Below are 20,395 nucleotides of genomic sequence, written 5' to 3'. Positions count from 1 at the left end.
CCCCTTTCACTGACGTCACCCGAAACCGGAAGTAAACAGACCCTGCGCCATTTTGGAAGACCAACAAACTCGTGATTAGGGGGAAATAACGGCAGCGGTATGTTAACCCACGAGAATAAAGTGGAGTGGCAAACGACTTAAACAAACAAATCTGAGCTGTTTTATTTATGATTTATTGGCCCAACAGTAGACTTGAAAGAAACCTGTGTGAGACTTGGCAAAAAACTGTGGATATAATGGATAAGTCTGTGCATGATCTGCGGACACTTTGAGGTAAGCAAACGCAAGAAATTCAGATTTAAAACATGCCTCAAGTTGATAACTGTATGAGGAGCAAGCCTCCCAGACTTCTACAATTTAATAATAATAATAATTTAGGATGGTTTGGGGCTTGCTCGCTGCTGCCAGGTTGGTTGTTGAGTAGCCTGACTGTTTTTTTTTTCTTGCGTGTGGTATCATTGTTGACACGAGGTTGTTTTTTGAACATGCCAATGCGGACACGATTTCCCCTGATGAGTTATGACTTCAGACGCGATGCGTGTGTGGAGTCCGCGTGATACGTGCGTAAGATAGGCTTCTCATGTGTTTGGAGAGCCGCGCTCCGAGACAAGCGCAAGCACACACACCCCCAAAGGAAAAAAGGGGCCCCCCGAAAATATCGGCATAGTTCGAACACTGAGTGTAGGCACTGGGTGTAAACAAATAGTTTACAATGTCTGGGTAGCAAACAGATGGCAGAATTGGTGTCCGGTCCTCCTTATGTTTCCATTCTCCCTTGCCCCGAGTCTTATCATATGGGTCAAACCCATCAATCACAGCCAGTTTCTCCACATACCGTGCCCTTTCTGCAGCTGGTAATGTACTCACATAACCCGAATTATCAGCCATCGTGTCACTTTACTCTCGCTCGTACTTTGTTTTATATTGTGAGTGCATGTACTTGGTCTTCCAATATGGCGCCTAACAAAATCTCGCGGCGCGGTGACGTCATGTGAAAGGGGTCTATAGTGCACTCTTGGAGAATGTTCACAGAAGAGCAACTAAATGTATACTGAACTATCCCCAGAGCATGACTATAATGAGAGACTGACTAAACTTAAAGGGATCCTCCAGCGGATTTATTCTCAAACTTATTTTAAGTAGTCGCAGATTTCAAAAATCAAACTTTCATTTTCATAGACCAAACAATTTGAGAAAAATGAATTTTCTTTAAAATGCCAGGTGGGCTTCCTGTGGTGGTGACGTGTGTGATGACGTCAGGTAGTGGCTGCTTGGAGCAACTCGGCTGTTTATATTCCCCGTTTACATCGTAGTTTTACCCAATTTATCAGTTTTTAACTAAGTATGCCTCATTGTGTAGCATATCAATGCCACAATGATGCTAAAAAGAAAGCACAAGCTGGAACTAGACTGCGTTTCTGCAGAGAAAATACACAGTGTGCTTGTTCAGCTGTTGCAGAGGGTCACCGACAGAAACCAGATCAGACATGAGACCTCGCGCTACAAAATTTTATATATATATATATATATATATATATATATATATATATATATATATATATGAGTGATTCCACGCTTATGGGTACTGAAATGGGGACATGAACTTATTCACCTAAAACCATTTCTTTTTTTACCATCAGGTCACAAAACATGTAATCTTTAATGAATGATATGTTAAAAGATAACTTTAATTTTCTGAGATGTAATAAAAACATATTTATATGCCAAAGTCAAGCCTATGAGTTCCAAAATGATGTCTGTTACATTACTTCTGTTACGATTGTCCATCTCGCGTCTGTTACAAATTAATTACAATCTAGCTATATACCATGTTAATCTTATTGAAAGAATGTGTATGTTTATTCTACTACACATGTTTATTAATTATATTTGCTAAAACATCACCTTCCTATGTTTCAGAAAGTAATTCTACATTGTTAAAATTGAGAATATATATGTCCACAACACTTCTGTTACGTTCTGACTTTGGCATATAAATATGTTTTTATTACATCTCAGAAAATTAAAGTTATCTTTTAACATATCATTCATTAAAGATTACATGTTTTGTGACCTGATGGTAAAAAAAGAAATGGTTTTAGGTGAATTTTTAAAAATAAGTTCATGTCCCCATTTCAGTACCCATAAGCGTGGAATCACTCATATATATATATATATATATATATATATATATATATATATATATATATATACACACACACACATGATCTACAGAAAGTGTGTGTGGCAAAGTATGTGTGGCTGCACGCTCTTAAATGGCTCAACTCGCAGCGCATCTCACACTGTGCTTTAAAATCTCTTCTTTTTTTTTTTCTCCATGATCTCCAGCTGGTGCTGGGTAGATTAACAGAGAATGTGGCATGGTTTAAAAGAGATTTTAGATCACCAAGTGTCACGTTGCGCTGTGAGCTGAGCCATTTTTAACCGAGATTTTAGCGCACACAGTCATGACTTTGACTGAAAATATGTTTGAGAATAAGGTGGTGTTTACATTAGACCGTATCCGTCTCGTTTTCGTCGCGGATGCACTGTCTGTGCACATTAAATGCACATTAAAATGCACATTAAAATGCCGGGAAACGACTCCACAGGCGGAACAACTTGAATCCGCCAGGGCCCACGTATTCAATCCATTACGTATCTGATCCGGTGCTGTGTAAACATTGAGAAACGAGGATACGTTGTGCTGAGCTCTAGCTGACGTCGTCATTGGACAACGTCACTGTGACATCCACCTTCCTGATTCGCTGGCGTTGGTCATGCCACGTGCTGACGTCGTCATTGGACAACGTCACTGTGACATCCACCTTCCTGATTCGCTGGCCTTGGTCATGCCACGTTGGTCATGTGACGTGACTGCTGAAAAACGGCGTGGACTTTCACTTCCTGCTATTTGTCCCGAATCACTGCTCGTGCGCTTCACTCGCACGCTCTGTGAGCAGCGCAGGGCCAGAGTGCGCACCCTCCAGAGGGCACCCGCTGTTCAGGGCGGAGTGATTTGGAGCGCAGGATGCCTGCGGAGCCGAGTGTATCCGTGTATTGGCGTTGCTGTGTGCACGCGAATCGTGTATTGGCGTTGCTGTGTGCACACTAATTGTTTTAAAAACGTTAATCTGATGATCCGCTGATACGGTCTAATGTAAACACCACCTAAATCTGCTGGAGGATCCCATTAATCGACTGCCTCTAGAACGTCATAGGGAAATATCGGATTTACATTTTCCAAGTCCAGAAAGGGCTTTATTTCTACGGACATTAAGAATTACTTAGATACGTTTGACCCACGCGAGTGAACACGTACCGTAATTATGACCCTAATAATTACAACTCCATTTATTTACACAAACAGGATTACAATAGGAAATAGGATTACTAAAGTAATCAATGTACTTAGGTTGTTTAAGACCAGCCTAATTAACATTTATGTATCGAAGCGAGGCATGTACAGTCCTCCAGGCTAGAAATTAATCAATCAGTCATATCATATATCTAAGTAAATATAGATACCATATAGCCAATTTTTCTATTTCTAAGTGCAACACTGACAACATGTAACGTTGGTGCTTCCTTACACTTTCTCGGTGTGGTAACTTAACTATTTATGAATATTTTTGCCTTATGTTAATTGCTGACTCGTTAATGTATATATTTTCCTATCTCCTCATAGTATTTCTATAGTTTTTAGATCGTACATCTTATCCTTTTAATAAGTAGGGGTTAGGTCACGATGAAATGAAATGAAAGTTCTGTTACTCCCCCCCCCATCACATCTCTCTATTTAGTTTTTCTTTGTTAGATGTGCGTGACCATTTCTGGCATCTTAGTTTCTCAGTATCTTATTGTAAATTTGTAATCAAGCCATTAAACTAAACATGAGCTCATAGAGTCTGCTATTTCCAATAATAATTCTCGAAAGGGGTTTCAGCAGCTTAGGAAACTACAAAGATTCTACTGCTCATTTTTACTTTGGCTCTTATTTTTTTTTAAACAAATTGATCCCTGATCATTCAAGTCATAACGTGTACCTGTCCATAATGCTCCATTTTTCAGCGATTTCAGTAAAATGATTGATTCGACAGCTAATATTCTCCCAAGGCTCGATTACTGACTGATGTGCTATGAGCAGAGGTGTAATGATGTGTTATACTCAGTTCAGAGTGGACTTTCCTTCATTCTCTAAGTGGAAACAGTTGGATGATGATGATGATGATGGATACTCACAAACTGCCTCTTCGCGGAAGGCTCAGCTCCTTCTGCAAAAAACAAACAAATTCAAGATTAGGCTCGACACACCACGGACTACACGTGAATAAACGGCAACATACAAAGATTTACATTAAGTGTTAATAAATCTGGTTTACAGCGTGGTTGCTTCATCCCATCCACCTCAGAGTGGAAGGATTTTTAACAAAACAGCCAAGCTTGGAGGTTAAAGGAGAGCTGAAGACAAATTTATCATCGTCAAAATTCTATTTCTCATTTTATTAAATGTAGGAATGCATTTTTGACAGCTATTTTGTCACTGCTAGAGCAAGTTATGAGTTATGAGTGTTTGAAATATGCTATGTAATATATCAGTCCATAAAATATATCAGTTTGTTGTTTATACTGCTTATTTCATGTTTACCTGCTATACCTCAAGTGCCCTTGACTGTTTATTTTATGTCCTTTTGCTCCAATTTATATATATATGTGTGTGTGTGTGTGTGTGTGTGTGTGTGTTTAGTCTATGTCTATTTCTTATCTAGAGTGTTTATATTGTTTATTTCAATTATTCTATTTTTATTTATTGCATTGCCTGTTTGCACCGTGGGTCAGAGAGGACTGAAATTTCATCTGTGCTCTATGTCGAGCATGTATAACATAAGTTGACTTGACTTGTCAAAGCGATGGCCGTAAACAAGATTCGTTGAGACCTGCGCGAGACGTCGTAGGACGGAAGTAAAACGTACAGCGGAAATCAAAATGAACGACATCTGCCAACGTTGTCAAAAGACGCGCGCGCCCTCTTTCGAATGCTGACGTAATCAAGCCGGAAGTTTTGTTTGTTTTGATAGCAATCAGGAAAGTTTGAAAAAAGTAGGCAGTAATCGTCATTTAAACTCGTTTTTGTGCGATATTTCGTTTGGAAAACAGTTTTCAAAATGGCGGCACTGACACCTGGCTGACACTTCACGTTTTGAAGTCTCGCACAAGTCTCGTGAAGATCGCGCGGATAAGCGACGCCTGCCGTCGACCAAACGAACTACATTCAACACGGCTAAAAACCGAACAGGCCGATAAGTATAATATTTAATTGCAATTAGTTGCCAATGCGAGTCATGATATAAGGTTACTAAAACCGAAAATGTAATTGAGTAACACGTTAATTAAGAAATAAAGCAAGTTTAAAAATGACTTCAGTTCTCCTTTAAGGGTCCGGAATAACTATAGCTACAACTATAACTATGCCTCTGCCTGAATTTAGTTCCAGTCTGGAGCAGTCGCACCACAACTATAATCCCGACTAGAACATCGCTTGGTCCTGACACCCACCAGTCAGACCCACTCTACTGCTGAAGAGCTTCCATACATCTTCCTTTTCGTCTGTATCTTTGTCCAGCTTGTGCTATTTGTCATAAAGCATGGGATTCTTCGACACTTCTATCATCAGCTTCTCCTCCATGATGCAACAAGGATGTACAAAGATGCCCCGGGAAAAATAACACCATGTGCTCAGACAACGTCACATGTAAACAATTACCTGATTGGTCAGATGATGTTTTATCGGATCAGGCCTGGAAAAATGGCTCCAGAAGCAATCTCACGGATACGAATAAACCCAGGCCTGGGCTATAGGTATCATTATCGGTCTGGTGTGACCATCAACGACATAAACGGCAAAGGGGCCGATTTATTATAGTTATCGTTATCAGTATTGTGGGACCGAGCCTCATCAGAGTGATGAGGGTAAAACACAGCCACTAGATGGCAGTGGCGTACCAGAGTTCTTCTGGAGTGCCGACTGCAGATACTGGACAAAACGAGACATCATTTTGTCATGCTTTAAAAAAATAAACTTTAAAGAGAGAGACTCTAAGGATGAAAAAGGAAAGCAAAGCTAATGCAAAGTGCTTACTTAAAAAAAAGAAAGACAACTTATGTTTTCTAAGCCCAACCACACACACACACGCCTTGTTTGAAGACCAGAATAAGTGCTTCATGATAGCAGACCCAACAGACTGATAGGGCAGAGAGTGCAAACTGAAAAAGGCTGCTCCATCTGTCTCTGCCTGTAGGGAGCAAATCCACTCCACTGCAAATATTCGTGGGAGGATAAACAGAGCAAGACTGCGTGCACACACACACACATCTAAAATTTCTAAATTAAAAGCTGCGTATGCACTGCCACAGATGCACTCGGCTCATACATCTGACGAAACAACGATGCAAAGAAAATAATAAACCCGTCTAAAACCTGAGCGCAAACAGACCTCAACAACAACTTTGACCATTTCTTTAAAAGGTCATTCATCCCACAGGTTTTTTTTTTTTTTTGACAGGTGTGTACGAGGTGGATCAGACGTATTAAATTAACGCTTGCACAATCGGGTAGCTAGTGTGCAATCAGACACTCTGACACCACCATTAGCTGTTGCCACAGCGAGTAAACATTCGTTTGCGCTGGAGGATCTGTTGATAAGGGCATTAAGTGTATGGGCGGAGGAGCAGAGGTCATGCATGTCGAGACACTGTGGACCAAAATCAGCTCACAAAAACACTCTGCTTTGCTTTGCGGAGTGCCATCATGTTTTCATCCTATTATGTCTGGTCTAATTGGATTGGTACACTGCAAATCCAACAATATTACGAGAACAGCTAGGCTTTATAGCTGACAGCCAGCAGTGCTTAATGGCTCTTATATGCCTGCGTCAGAAAAACAAAACAAAACAAAACAGAGTAATTGAATTTAGAGTTAATTCTGGATGCATGCTGGAGTAGAAGTGAGCGATGATGAATGTCCGGACCTGTCTGTCCACTTTATGTGGGAAGGACAGCGAGCCAGAGAACCAACGCAAGTGCCAGAAAACTTCAAAGTGCACACTTCAGCAAAAAAGCACTGTGATTGCTCTTTTTTTTTTCTCTTTATAAATCTGTGACTCAGCCCGTATAGACCCGATATTCCTGCTGGCTGGAGTTGTGTGCGCTGTGTGCCGAGAGATTACTCTTTCACAGGACAGGCTCATCTTTCTCCACTCCGTCGCTCAATTCATAACCACCGACAGCTATACTCGAGATTTAACAAACGCTCAGGAGGAGCACTGACGGAGAAAACAGGCTCCCTGTGTGGGTCTAATCTGCAGATCTGACACCTCCTGCTATGTTTTGTGACCGATAGTTCAGTGCCGAAAGGTCACGACCTACTCTGGCCTATTGAAATATCAATAAAGTCATGAATTAGCTATTTGATTGAGCAGTTTAGCCTCTTAATGAGCTCAGTAGTACATCATATGCTATTAAATGCTGAGTGGTACACACCAGGATTTGCTTTTAAACCTGTTTCGCGGTTCAGGAGCGGTGTCACGGTACAAATTGGTCGCTGCGCGTTTTCTTGGCATCCTGTCTGAATGGAGCAGCTGGTTTATACTTTCAGAATTGAACAAGTGCGACACTGAGCACACATGGAAATGGTACAATGAGGAAACGTTCGTGTAGATAACGGTCACAGACAGCCAAATGAAAACTCATGAACATTTGTACTGCCTCCTTTGCTTCTCTTTTCTTTAGTTTTCAGTAGTCTGCAAAAAAAAGTGAGTTCTGATTTCTTGTTAAATCTATTTGTACAGTCAAATCCATCCTTTTTTGTGTTTTCTCGTGGCAATAGAGCTGTGTTACTTCCGCCTACGGTCAAGTCTCATGCATTCCTGCTGCCTAAATAACGCAATTACAGCTCAGAAAAACTACGATTATGCAGCCTGATATTAATCGCGAATCATTTTCTGTCATTTCGTACCACGAGCTGGCCTAGTGGTTAGCATGTCCGTCTGTCGACCAGGAGATCGTGAGTTCTACTCGTGGTTGGGTCATACCAAAGACCATCATAAAAATGGTACCTACTGCTGTCTGGCGAGGCACGCTGCAATACAGATGCGAGCGGTTACCACAGCACTAGACTCCCACTGTAACCCTAGCTACGGTATATAACAGGTGAGAGGCCGAGGGCTATAGAAACAGAGATTGGCGCCACACCCATGCACCTCAAAGAGCTGGTTAGTACTGGGACAGAAGACTGCCTGGAAAGACCAGATCCTGGCATGGGAGGGGACTTTGACTGATTTTCTGTCATTTCACTGACTCAAATAGTCATAAATTTTGCGTCACGATTTACCGTTGCACAGTTTACCGTGACATGCACAGTGGATGAGAGTCCAAGAGCAAATTTGGCTGTGCTTTCTTTGTAGGAGGTGCATACACGCCCTCCTCTCTCGATCACAAGTGTGTGAGAGCTTGTGCATGTGTTCCAGGTGAGTTTGGATTCACCTAGGTCAATTTTGATCAGCGTTCAAGATAAAAATTTTTTTTTTTGTGTAGCAAAAAAAGCGCTACACAACAGTAATTTTGTGTTGCAATTCCAAACTTCTGTGTCGCATTTTTTTCTCAATATATATTAAGGAATAAATGTACGAGTGAGGCGGCACGGTGGTGTAGTGGTTAGCGCTGTCGCCTCACAGCAAGAAGGCCCGGGTTCGAGCCCCGTGGCCGGCGAGGGCCTTTCTGTGCGGAGTTTGCATGTTCTCCCCGTGTCCGCGTGGGTTTCCTCCGGGTGCTCCGTTTTCTCCCACAATCCAAAGACATGCAGGTTAGGTTAACTGGTGACTCTAAATTGACCGTAGGTGTGAATGTGAATGGTTGTCTGTGTCTATGTGTCAGCCCTGTGATGACCTGGCGACTTGTCCAGGGTGTACCCCGCCTTTCGCCCGTAGTCAGCTGGGATAGGCTCCAGCTTGCCTGCGACCCTGTAGAACAGGATAAAGCGGCTAGAGATAATGAGATGAAATGAGATGTACGAGTGACAGAAAATAAAGACATGAATCTTATGACAAATTTACAACAATGTTTTATTGCAGTGAGCCTTTATGTCATTGTGCTAATCGATTTGAGCCCTCATTTTAAAGCTATTTTTGAGATCAAGAGTTCTGAGTGACGTTAAAAAAGGTTTTGGTGTATAAATTTCATGAATAAATTTCGTGCACCTCCCTCTGCCCGTGCCCTCGCGAACCAGCACGGGTAGGACAGCGCCTTGGGACGTTATTCGCCCCGGTGCGAGCTCACCTCTGCGCCTTAAGTTTCAATATGCTTCACTGATCCAGCTGGTCTTTAAAAATTCATAACTCTGCGACCGGAGATCCCAGTGAAGCCAAATTTCGCGTACACCTCCCTCTATGAACCAGCGTGGGCACAGCCTGCTAGGACCGTGCCTCGGGACGTTATTCACCACCGCACAAGCGCCGCTCCTCGCCGTGCACTCTAACGCGAGCCACAACTCCAGGCAGACTTTAAAAATACATAACTGGCCCAGGGAAACTCGCAGTTGGCCAACTTTTTGTATCGCACTTCTGTGCGATACACTGGGGAATTTGATTCGCAATTCTTCAAAATTGGGTCGCATTTTGCGATGCGATACCGGCTATCTTGAACGCTGATTAGGATTTAGGATAGGGTAATCTAGTGGAATGTTGAATTTCTTTGCTGCAACTGAATCCTATGCGGTGTAATGGACCTCAAAGCACAAGGTCCTGAGTTTGATTCCCAGCAAGGATGGTAAAAAGTGGGAAAAAAGGCAAATTAGACAGAAAGAGAAGTATACAAGTGTAATTCTAGAGAGAGAAGTATAAGAGGATAGACGATATAAAGGGGGTGAGGAGAATGAGAAACAAGCAGGAAAGGTGAACAGAGTATGGCTATCCAAATGTTCTCATTCTTTTAGGAACCCCCTAAAAAAATATATCCTAATTCAGTGAGGTACATCTCGAATCACCTAGGTCAATCCAAATTCACCCGACTTCAAAAATCACCTGTAACACATGCTTAAGAAGGAGGATGGTGCTCTGCTCCGAAAGTGTTACGCCACCCTGTGTACACTAGCATTAGCAGCAGTTTGAAAAAGCATATTTGGTGGGCTGGGGGTGACGCTTGGTTCGGCCCATTCAAACACTTTGCTGGGTCTGTATCTACACCGATCTAGTAGTTATTAACATTTGATTTAAAGCTTCATGCATTAAGTTTACAGAAGAATGAAATTTGTTCATTCCAACCATCATTAACTGCTTTATCCTGGTCAGGGTTGAGGAAGATGCATTTCATTCAAAGTGATGCAAACTTCAGAAAACAATGTGTATACGCATCAAAACAGAAAAATATTGTGATTACACGTTTTCCATCACGAAGCAATGGGAGGTTTTCTCCTCAGCTAGATGGTACAATGTTTAGCAGTGCGTTTTTGGGTTTTTTTTAGTCTAGGCTGTGGAAAATAAATAAACAAATGAATAAATAAACTCATGATGGATAAACTGAGGGACGGCTACCCGGGCAGACTGATTACATCAAGTGATGCAGAGTGATGTCTGAACCACTAGACAGCAGCTATTGTGCACTGCATTCTCAGCCCCCCCCCCACACACATACGCGCACGCCCTCCATGACATGGTTCCGTCATGACCATGGGCTAAAAGGCAGAGCAGTGAAATTAGCTGGAGTGACAGTTTGGAGCACACACTCGCAAAAAGCAATCTCCTTATGGAGCACATCAATATTCCTCAAGCCATCCAGCATGACAGCAGGGCAGAGTGCAGGGAAATGTAATCAAAGAGATGGACAGAAAAACAGCAGTGTGGGGCTAAATCGGATGCACAGCAGACAGTGATTTGTAAGCAGCCGGTCGTTTAAGGCTGGAAAGTGATCAGGAGTGTAGATATGGTGCAGGCGTCCTGGCCATACAAGGAGGCAGTGGTGTCAGGGGTTAAACCTGTGCAATATTTACTAGTACTAGCTTGCTTTCTCCGTCACTCTCGGGTTCAGCGAGTTTACAAAGATGACTTTTAGATTCACGCCAAGAGTTTAGCCTTTATTACAAATAGTGCTGTCAAGCGATTAAAATATTTAATCGCGATTAATGTCGCGACTGTCATACGCTACGTTCACACTGCAAGGCTTAATGCTCAATTCCGAGTTTTTTGTGAAATCCGATTTTTTTGTGAGGTCGTTCACATTAACAAATATATGCGACTTGTATGTGATCCTCAGTATGAACGAAAAGCGACCTAAAAGTGTTCCGCATGCGCATTGCAGGATATGACGGCGTCACACGCAGTGAGCATGGCCAGTGTTTACGGAAGTAAAACCACCCGGTTGCGGTATGACCCATCCAATCTAGCTTGAATAGCTGTATCCCCCCAAATGGAAATCAGCTCCCTAACCTCTGCGTCCTTCCATTGAGAAGATTCAGAACCTTCACAGCCCGAAGCGTCCCTCGCATTGATGTCATGCGCAGGGGCGCAGATACGTTTTTTGAACTGGGGGGGACAAAAAACTGGGGGGGACAAAGCTGCCAGCAAACCAACCCCAACCCCGATATGCCTGTCAAACTTGTTGTGGGTTACCATAGCAACCAAGCTCGAGCTCGCAACCTGTGCAGTCTGCGCAGCTCAACCAACCGAATATCAGTCTTTGTTTTGTTTTATGTGAGTTGTTGCAACTATGTATACACTGCCGTGCACCTCAATAAACTGAATGGTAATTAGTCTTTTGATTTTTCCGTGAGGTTTGCCTTATGCAAAGAAAGACAGCATAGACGTTTTTTCCTCCCTATAAGTGGGGGGGACCGAACGAAGTGAATTTAAATCTGGGTGGGACGAATCCCACCCGTCCCCCCCTCTATCTGCGCCCGTGATTATGCGCCATGTTGTTGTAACTTTTTTTTGAGAGACCCGCCGCCTACTTCAGCGCAGAATAGTGACGTTTGTGGCTTGTTGATGACGTGTAAGTCGGATGAATGCGACCTGGCGGTTCAGACTGAAGTCGCATATGAAAAGAGCGGATAGGAATCGGAATTAGGACCACATATCCAAACGGCCTGGGTCGGATTTGAAAAAATCGGATCTGTGTCGTTCATATTGTCAATAAAAGATCGGATACAGGTCACATATGGGCGAAAAGATCGGATTTGAGTCACTTCAGCCTGCAGTGTGAACGTAGCCATAGTTAACTCGCGATTAATCGCAATTTAATCGCACATTTTTGTCACATGAAAAACCATTGTAATTCTCTTATCAGCATAAAAAAGTGAATGGGCTTGCTTTGTACCAATTTTTTTTTTTTTTTTTTATTGCAGAGCATAACACGTCTTGTCACAGCCACTGACATCCATAACTTCCATATTAGATGAGAAAACCAAGGGATGAAAAATAAAGTGCATATCACTGTGAAAATAAAAAAGTTTTATTTTACTTTTCATTAGTTTCTTTTGAAGAGAAGTATTTGCTATAAATGAAGAAAAAACAGATAACAAAAATAAAAACATTCATCATACGTTCAAAAACGTTCATCATAGTGTGGCACTGTATTCTCTAATTCTCACTGCTTATAACTCTACACCTCCCCGGTGGAGATGAGCTGGGAAACTGAAGACTGAAGGAACAGTATTGAAAAGTATTTTTCCAGTCTCACCTGTGAAAGGTAATCCCATGTGATCTCGTTTGGACGGTAAACCTGTTGGTACAGTTAAACGCAGCACATGAATGAGGCATCTTTATTCTCGGCTACTGTCTAGACGCTATAGCAGAGACGGTTGAAGAATCTCCACTTTGCCACATCCAATATGGCGGCGAGGATGTTTATATGTCTATGCCTTTCTCCATCACTCACACGTACTCTTATTGAAGCAGCGCGCGACAAGCCTCAACAGGAACTACGGGTGACTCGCAGGGCCAAATTAGAATTTGCGTTAACGGGATTATTTTTTTTAAATCGCGTTAAATTGAGATCGTGTTAACGCGTTATCGCATTAACTTTGACAGCACTAATTACAAATGAACGACTGCGAACAGGTACAGAAACTAGTGGCGAGATGTGGAAAATAATCATCTTGTATTCACTGGAGTTCTTTTGTAAAAGCCAATCGTACCAGAAATCCTACTCATTTTTAAATAATATATACAAGTCCTTCCCACGCCAATAGGGTGGCGCCGATCTCCATTTACGTAGCCCTCGGCCTCTCGCTTATCACATAGCTAAGGTTACAGTGGGGGGGCTGGTCCTCTGGTATCCGCGAGAGTTTGACTCCCCACTCGCATCTGTATTGCAGCGTGCCTTGCCAGACGGCAGTAGGCACCAATTTTATGATGGTCTTTGAATTTCTCAAAAATTCTGGAAAAAGTTTTTAATAATAGGTTAGACAATTTAATAGAGAAGCATAACTTACTCACTGATAATCAATATGGATTTGGACGTAATCGATCAACAACACAAGCTTTAATTGAATTGCTTGAGGGAACCACAAATTCCATTAAAAAAAAAAAATGCTGTTGGGGGTATTCATTGATCCAAAAAAAAAAACATTTGATACCATAAATCATCAAATATTATTCAACAAATTGGAACAATATGGTATTAGGGGACTAGCATTAGAGTGGGTGAAAAGTTATTTAAGAAACAGGAAGCAATTTGCGAAAATGGGAGATTACCAGTCAAGATGTTTGGATATTGAGTGTGGCGTCCCACAGGGACCAGTGTTGGGTCCTAAATTATTTATCATGTGCATCAATGACATATGTAATATAAATCACAAATACTCAAATTCATCTTCTTTGCTGATGATACAAACATATTTGGTGGTGATCGATTTCAGAAAGACGGTTTCCCAAATTGCACCAGTGAACATCCAGGGTTTGGACATTGAGATCGTGGAGGAGTACAAATACCTGGGTGTTCACCTCAACAACAAACTGGACTGGACTAACAACACAGATGTCCTGTACAAGAAGGGCCAAAGTCGTCTCCACCTCTTGAGAAGACTGAGGTCTTTTGGTGTGTGCAGGACACTGCTTAGGACTTTTTATGACTCTGTGGTAGCATCAGCGATTTTATACGCTGTGGTCTGCTGGGGCTGTGGAAGTTCAGAGAGGGACAGGAAGAAACTTAATAAACTGGTCAGAAGGGCTGGCTCAGTCTTGGACTGTCCTCTGGACTCCATTGAGGAGGTGGGTGAGAGGAGGATGTTAGCCAAGCTGACCTCAATCATGGATAATCCCTCTCACCCCCTACATGAGGCTGTGGGGGCTTTAAGCAGCTCGTTTAGTAGTAGACTGCTACACCCACGGTGTAAGAAGGAGAGGTACTGCAGGTCATTCATACTTACTGCTGTCAGACTGTATAACACCCACAACTTGTAACGTAGCACCAATAACCTGTTTGCCGTTTAATTTGCACTACTTCACCACTACTACCTCTGCCATCTCTCATCGATGCAATTATGTGCAATAATATAGGCCCTAAACTATTTTTATGCATACTTATATATTATGTATATATGTGTATATATACAGAGTCTACCTGTAATGTGCAATTTTTCCGAGCCTCTCAATAAGGCAATATTTCTATACTTTTTCACGGTAGATAATGCAAATAGCCCTCTGTATTTAATCTTTCGTTTGTCTAATTTTTATTTCAGTTTTATTTGTTATCTGTTTGACATTTTCTTGCTACTGTAACACGTGAATTTCCCCGATGTGGGATGAATAAAGTGAAATCTAATCTAATCTAATCTTATCTAGTACCAGTCAAAAGTTTGGAAACACCTTCAAATTCGATGTTATTATTTTTTAATTTTTTTTCCTACATTGTCGAATACTGAACTCATCAAAACTATGAAATAACATTATGGAACATATGGAATTGTATGGTAAACAAAAAAAGCGTTTAAAAAACAACGTTTCATCTTTTAGATTCTTCAAAGTCGTCACTATTTACCTTGATAACAGCTTTGCACACGATTGGCATCATCTGAACCAGCTTCATGAGGTAGTCACCTGGAATGCTTCTCAATTAATAGGTGTGTCTTGTCAAAAATGGAATTTCTTGCCTTCTTAATGCATTTGACACCATCAACCAGTAAAGAGTAAATAATAAAAATACAGTAAATAGCCCTGTTCGACAACTGTAGTAATCCATATTATGTCAAGAACCACTCAACTAAGTAAAGAGAAATAACAGTCAGTCATTACTTTAAGACACAAAATGTCTTTTAGTTAATTAAAATAAAGAAAAAACATCGAATTTGAAGACGTTTCCAAACTTTTGACATATATATAAAAACGCCGTCACATAACCCCATCCACATCTACAGTTCTATGCAAAAGTCTTAGGCACATGTAAAGAAATGCTGGAGACCAAAAATGGCTTAAAAATAATGAAACGAAATGTTTCAACATTTAAACATTTTTTTAAAAAATACTATAAACAGCAGTAAGCCATAATAAATCAATATGACAAAGTCAATATTTGTTGTGAGACAACCCTTTGTCTTAAAAAATAAATAAATACAACCCCGATTCCAAAAAAGTTGGGACAAAGTACAAATTGTAAATAAAAACAGAAAACAATAATTTACAAATCTCAAAAACTGATATTGTATTCACAATAGAACATAGACAACATATCAAATGTCGAAAGTGAGACATTTTGAAATTTCATGCCAAATATTGGCTCATTTGAAATTTCATGACAGCAACACATCTCAAAAAGTTGGGACAGGGGCAATAAGAGGCTGGAAAAGTTAAAGGTACAAAAAAGGAACAGCTGGAGGACCAAATTGCAACTCATTAGGTCAATTGGCAATAGGTCATTAACATGACTGGGTATAAAAAGAGCATCTTGGAGTGGCAGCGGCTCTCAGAAGTAAAGATGGGAAGAGGATCACCAATCCCCCTAATTCTGCGCCGACAAATAGTGGAGCAATATCAGAAAGGAGTTCGACAGTGTAAAATTGCAAAGAGTTTGAACATATCATCATCTACAGTGCATAATATCATCAAAAGATTCAGAGAATCTGGAAGAATCTCTGTGCGTAAGGGTCAAGGCCGGAAAACCATACTGGGTGCCCGTGATCTTCGGGCCCTTAGACAGCACTGCATCACATACAGGCATGCTTCTGTATTGGAAATCACAAAATGGGCTCAGGAATATTTCCAGAGAACATTATCTGTGAACACAATTCACCGTGCCATCCGCCGTTGCCAGCTAAAACTCTATAGTTCAAAGAAGAAGCCGTATCTAAACATGATCCAGAAGCGCAGACGTCTTCTCTGGGCCAAGGCTCATTTAAAATGGACTGTGGCAAAGTGGAAAACTGTTCTGTGGTCAGACGAATCAAAATTTGAAGTTCTTTATGGAAATCAGGGACGCCGTGTCATTCGGACTAAAGAGGAGAAGGACGACCCAAGTTGTTATCAGCGCTCAGTTCAGAAGCCTGCATCTCTGATGGTATGGGGTTGCATTAGTGCGTGTGGCATGGGCAGCTTACACATCTGGAAAGACACCATCAATGCTGAAAGGTATATCCAGGTTCTAGAGCAACATATGCTCCCATCCAGACGACGTCTCTTTCAGGGAAGACCTTGCATTTTCCAACATGACAATGCCAAACCACATACTGCATCAATTACAGCATCATGGCTGCGTAGAAGAAGGGTCCGGGTACTGAACTGGCCAGCCTGCAGTCCAGATCTTTCACCCATAGAAAACATCTGGCGTATCATAAAACGGAAGATACGACAAAAAAGACCTAAGACAGTTGAGCAACTAAAATCCAACATTAGACAAGAATGGGTTAACATTCCTATCCCTAAACTTGAGCAACTTGTCTCCTCAGTCCCCAGACGTTTACAGACTGTTGTAAAGAGAAAAGGGGATGTCTCACAGTGGTAAACATGGCCTTGTCCCAACTTTTTTGAGATGTGTTGTTGTCATGAAATTTAAAATCACCTCATTTTTCTCTTTAAATGATACATTTTCTCAGTTTAAACATTTGATATGTCATCTATGTTCTATTATGAATAAAATATGGAATTTTGAAACTTCCACATTATTGCATTCCGTTTTTATTTACAATTTGTACTTTGTCCCAACTTTTTTGGAATTGGGGTTGTAAAATAGTTATCTCAGGTACAATGAGTGCAGTTTTATAAGGAAATGAACTGTAGGTTTTCCTGAGCATCTTACAGAACCAGCCACAGTTCTTCTGGACACTTCGACTGTCACACTCGCTTCTTCATTTTGCACCAAAACCCAGCAGCCTTCATTATGTTTTCTTTTTTAATCTGAAAAGTGCTCTCTTATGTAACATGCTGCTCAGATACCAACTATTTTTACCTCCGCCAAGGAGGTTATGTTTTCGGTAGCGTTGGTTTGTCCGTTTGTTGGTTTGTCTGTTAGCAACATTACGGAAAAAGTAATGAACAGATTGCTCTGAAATTTTTTCCAGAGGTGTGACTGGGCACAAGTAACAATCCATTAAATTTTGGTGGTGATCCGGATCACCTTCTGGATCCTGGATTTTTTTTTAAAGGATTCTTGGCAGAGGTCTGCGCTCTCCGAGTGCTTTTCTATTTTTTTTCTGGAACATTTAATTTTGTGCTGGGGAAAAAAAAAAAACATTTGGAACTCTAAGGGTGTTTTCACACCTGGTCCCCTTTAAAGGAACCAGACTCGGTCCTCTTTAAGTGGACCAACAGAAAAAGAACTCCGTTCTTTTTGTGTTCACACTGTGAATTTATTACAAAGAGGACTGGGTTCTCTTTCTGGTCCAGTTAAGCTCTGATGGGGCCTCAGTCCTCTTTCTGTTCACACCAGGTCCTCTAGAGCCCTCAGACCCCCAGTGCACGGAATTCTGGGTAATTTTCTCTTGAATCAAAATGTCTGCTGCCATGCTTGCCCTGCTGTATTCTTTGATCAAAATAGTGCGGATTAAGGAAAATAAATTTATTCCAGCGGCTGTGGTAATTTCCAAAAGGAAGTTGAGTTTCCCTGCTACAGTCACGTGACCAACTACGGCAAACGAAGAAGGTTAAACTACAGTGAAAAAGGCGAAGTGAACCCGGTGCGCTTTTTGTTCACAATGCGCAGATTAGGCGAACCGTACCGTTGATTTTTAGCGAACCGTACTGAGACCACCTCCTGAGGTGGTCTCAGTTCGGTTTCCTTTAAAGGGGTCTGGGTACGGTTGGAGTGTTCACATATGCGCAAAAAATGCTGAGTCATCGATCTGAGTTTGGTTAGATGGCTGAAAGGGACCAAGTGTGAAAACACCCTAAAATGTTTTTGTACTGACTTGGTAATATAGAAGTAGTCATAAACTAGAAATCTATAGAGATCTTGCAGTCACGTGACTGGAAAGTACACAACCCCCATCTTGTCGGTCAAAAACACAGCTGAATACTGCTGCACTCATGTACAGAATGGATCAATTTCACCCGACTGACTACACGGCTCATTTTTCTAATGAACAGATAACTAGATATATGTCTAAAATAAACGATCTACAGATTTGTGACCCTTATGGCTTTCCGGACGGAGTTTTCACGACCGGATTTTGAACTGTCAGCGGAATACCCGGACGTGTATGATTACCTCATCAACTTTCTCTCGCTGTTCAGTGGTGAAGCACTGCATGCCTATAAATCTCTGGACAGTTATCTTTACAGAAATTCAGGATTTGTCAGCGACTCAGATGTGGCATCTTGTAAACAAGAATCCTCATTGGATGGGTAAGTCACTTAAGTATTGAGTATAGCACTGACCAGCCGATTATAGAATAGAATAAGGTAATTCCAAATCGTCCGTCTTGTTTACATGGATCTGGCGTTGGAGAGGTAGAGGCTTGGCAGTGGAGGTTTGAGTAGCTGTTTTCTGAGCTTAGTCAACAGGCCGGCTCTGCCTGCAGCCTCGCTTTTGCTTCTGCTCCCGGCGCCGCCTCCTTCGCTTTGCTTCCGATAACAATCCACGGAGACCCCGCTGGTCTCGCCCGGAATTTTTTTTTTTTTTCTTCTCGTCCGGAATGTTGTGCATGCGATGGAAATTGCTACAAACCGTCATTTTCTGCTGGAAACCAATGTCCAGTAAGTCCATACGGTTGTAGTGGATATTGAAGTCCGGTACAGACAAACAACACGCAAAAATACACACAAAAAACAAACGTGCACAGGTAGGGAGAGCTTGTAGCCGCAGCCGTTGTAGTAGAATTGTATACAGTAGGGTTTTCCAGAAGAAAAGGTAGAAGTAAAAGCAGAAGTAGAACCAGAAGTAGAAGGCGGAATATGGCGTTTGACCGACACGATGGCGTCTGTCACAATCTGGATCGGCTGTGACGTCACATGCAAGTGCTCCATTGAAAAAAAATATTGTGTCTAAGACTTCTGCACAGTACCATACGTATAACCAATGTTGCTTACAATGCTGCCTTCAAAGTAATGCTCGATGTTGCACACATGCGATATTGGTCTTCCTTCCAACCCTCAAGAAGCGTTTGTGAAGAAAGCTAAACATCACATCGTAACACTTCGACAAAAGGCTTATTCATGATCAGAAACCGATTGTGCTTTGCAACACAGTCCATACAGTCATACATGGTCTCTCTGGGACGTGATTGACAGCCTTGGCGCTGGGTTTTTGTCCCCGAGCTGACCTCGGCGTATCCCAGCAGGGGTTGTGGGTGGTCCGAGTGTGTGCCAGCTTGGAAACAGTGTGTGCAGAGTGGCGGCAGTGCCAGGACAGACAGCGCGCAGATCAGCCGCCATATTCACTCAGACCGAGCCACAGGTGCAGAGAGCGAGGAGGCTGCACATGCACAAGAGCTCATCTCCGTATAATAGCACAGACAGAGCCTTTCAGACGGCAGCTCGGAGGTCAGCCAGCGCCAGAAGTAATTACTGCAGGATGCAATATCATGATGTCACGAAAACTAACACACAATTAGCGAAATTACATCGCTGCTAGAAAAGTAAATCATTTAAATTTCCAAAACTGTCGAGTTACACAAGTATGAGGGATGGAGGGATAGAGCAATGCAAATTTCCTCACTAATACCAGTAAATGACAAATCATGCATGCTGCTAAATAAACTTAATCAGCCCTTGACAGGTTTGGAGAGCACAGAGATGGCTCGTCTCTTCTCACAGCCTCGGCTCATTTGTGCTGAGTGACGTGCTGTCTGGAGAAGCGAGAGGTCAGAGCAGTGAGGACGAGGCAGAGAACAGAATACGCTGCTCTATGACTGATGCTGTCGTGCAGAGACTGAGCACACAACTCACGACTTATTTCATTACAGCAGGACTAATGAGCC

At 41.9% G+C, this 20,395-nt stretch overlaps 1 protein-coding gene across 12 annotated transcripts in view; it reads right to left on the bottom strand.

Annotated features, from left to right (window-relative positions):
- Positions 1 to 20,395, bottom strand: part of mast2 (microtubule associated serine/threonine kinase 2) — a 391,407-nt gene that overhangs the window by 140,546 nt on the left and 230,466 nt on the right. For all 12 annotated transcript variants that reach the window (XM_060919978.1, XM_060919988.1, XM_060919981.1 and 9 more), the window contains one exon: positions 4,243 to 4,274. In XM_060919978.1, the coding sequence (XP_060775961.1) occupies positions 4,243 to 4,274 (32 nt within the window). The remainder of the gene's footprint in view (positions 1 to 4,242; positions 4,275 to 20,395) is intronic.

The sequence above is a fragment of the Neoarius graeffei genome, chromosome 4 (assembly GCF_027579695.1).
Source record: "Neoarius graeffei isolate fNeoGra1 chromosome 4, fNeoGra1.pri, whole genome shotgun sequence".
Taxonomy (NCBI): Eukaryota; Metazoa; Chordata; class Actinopteri; order Siluriformes; family Ariidae; genus Neoarius; species Neoarius graeffei.
The sequence above is the reverse complement of the archived record's forward strand: the minus strand, read 5'-3'. Positions and strand labels throughout refer to the sequence as shown.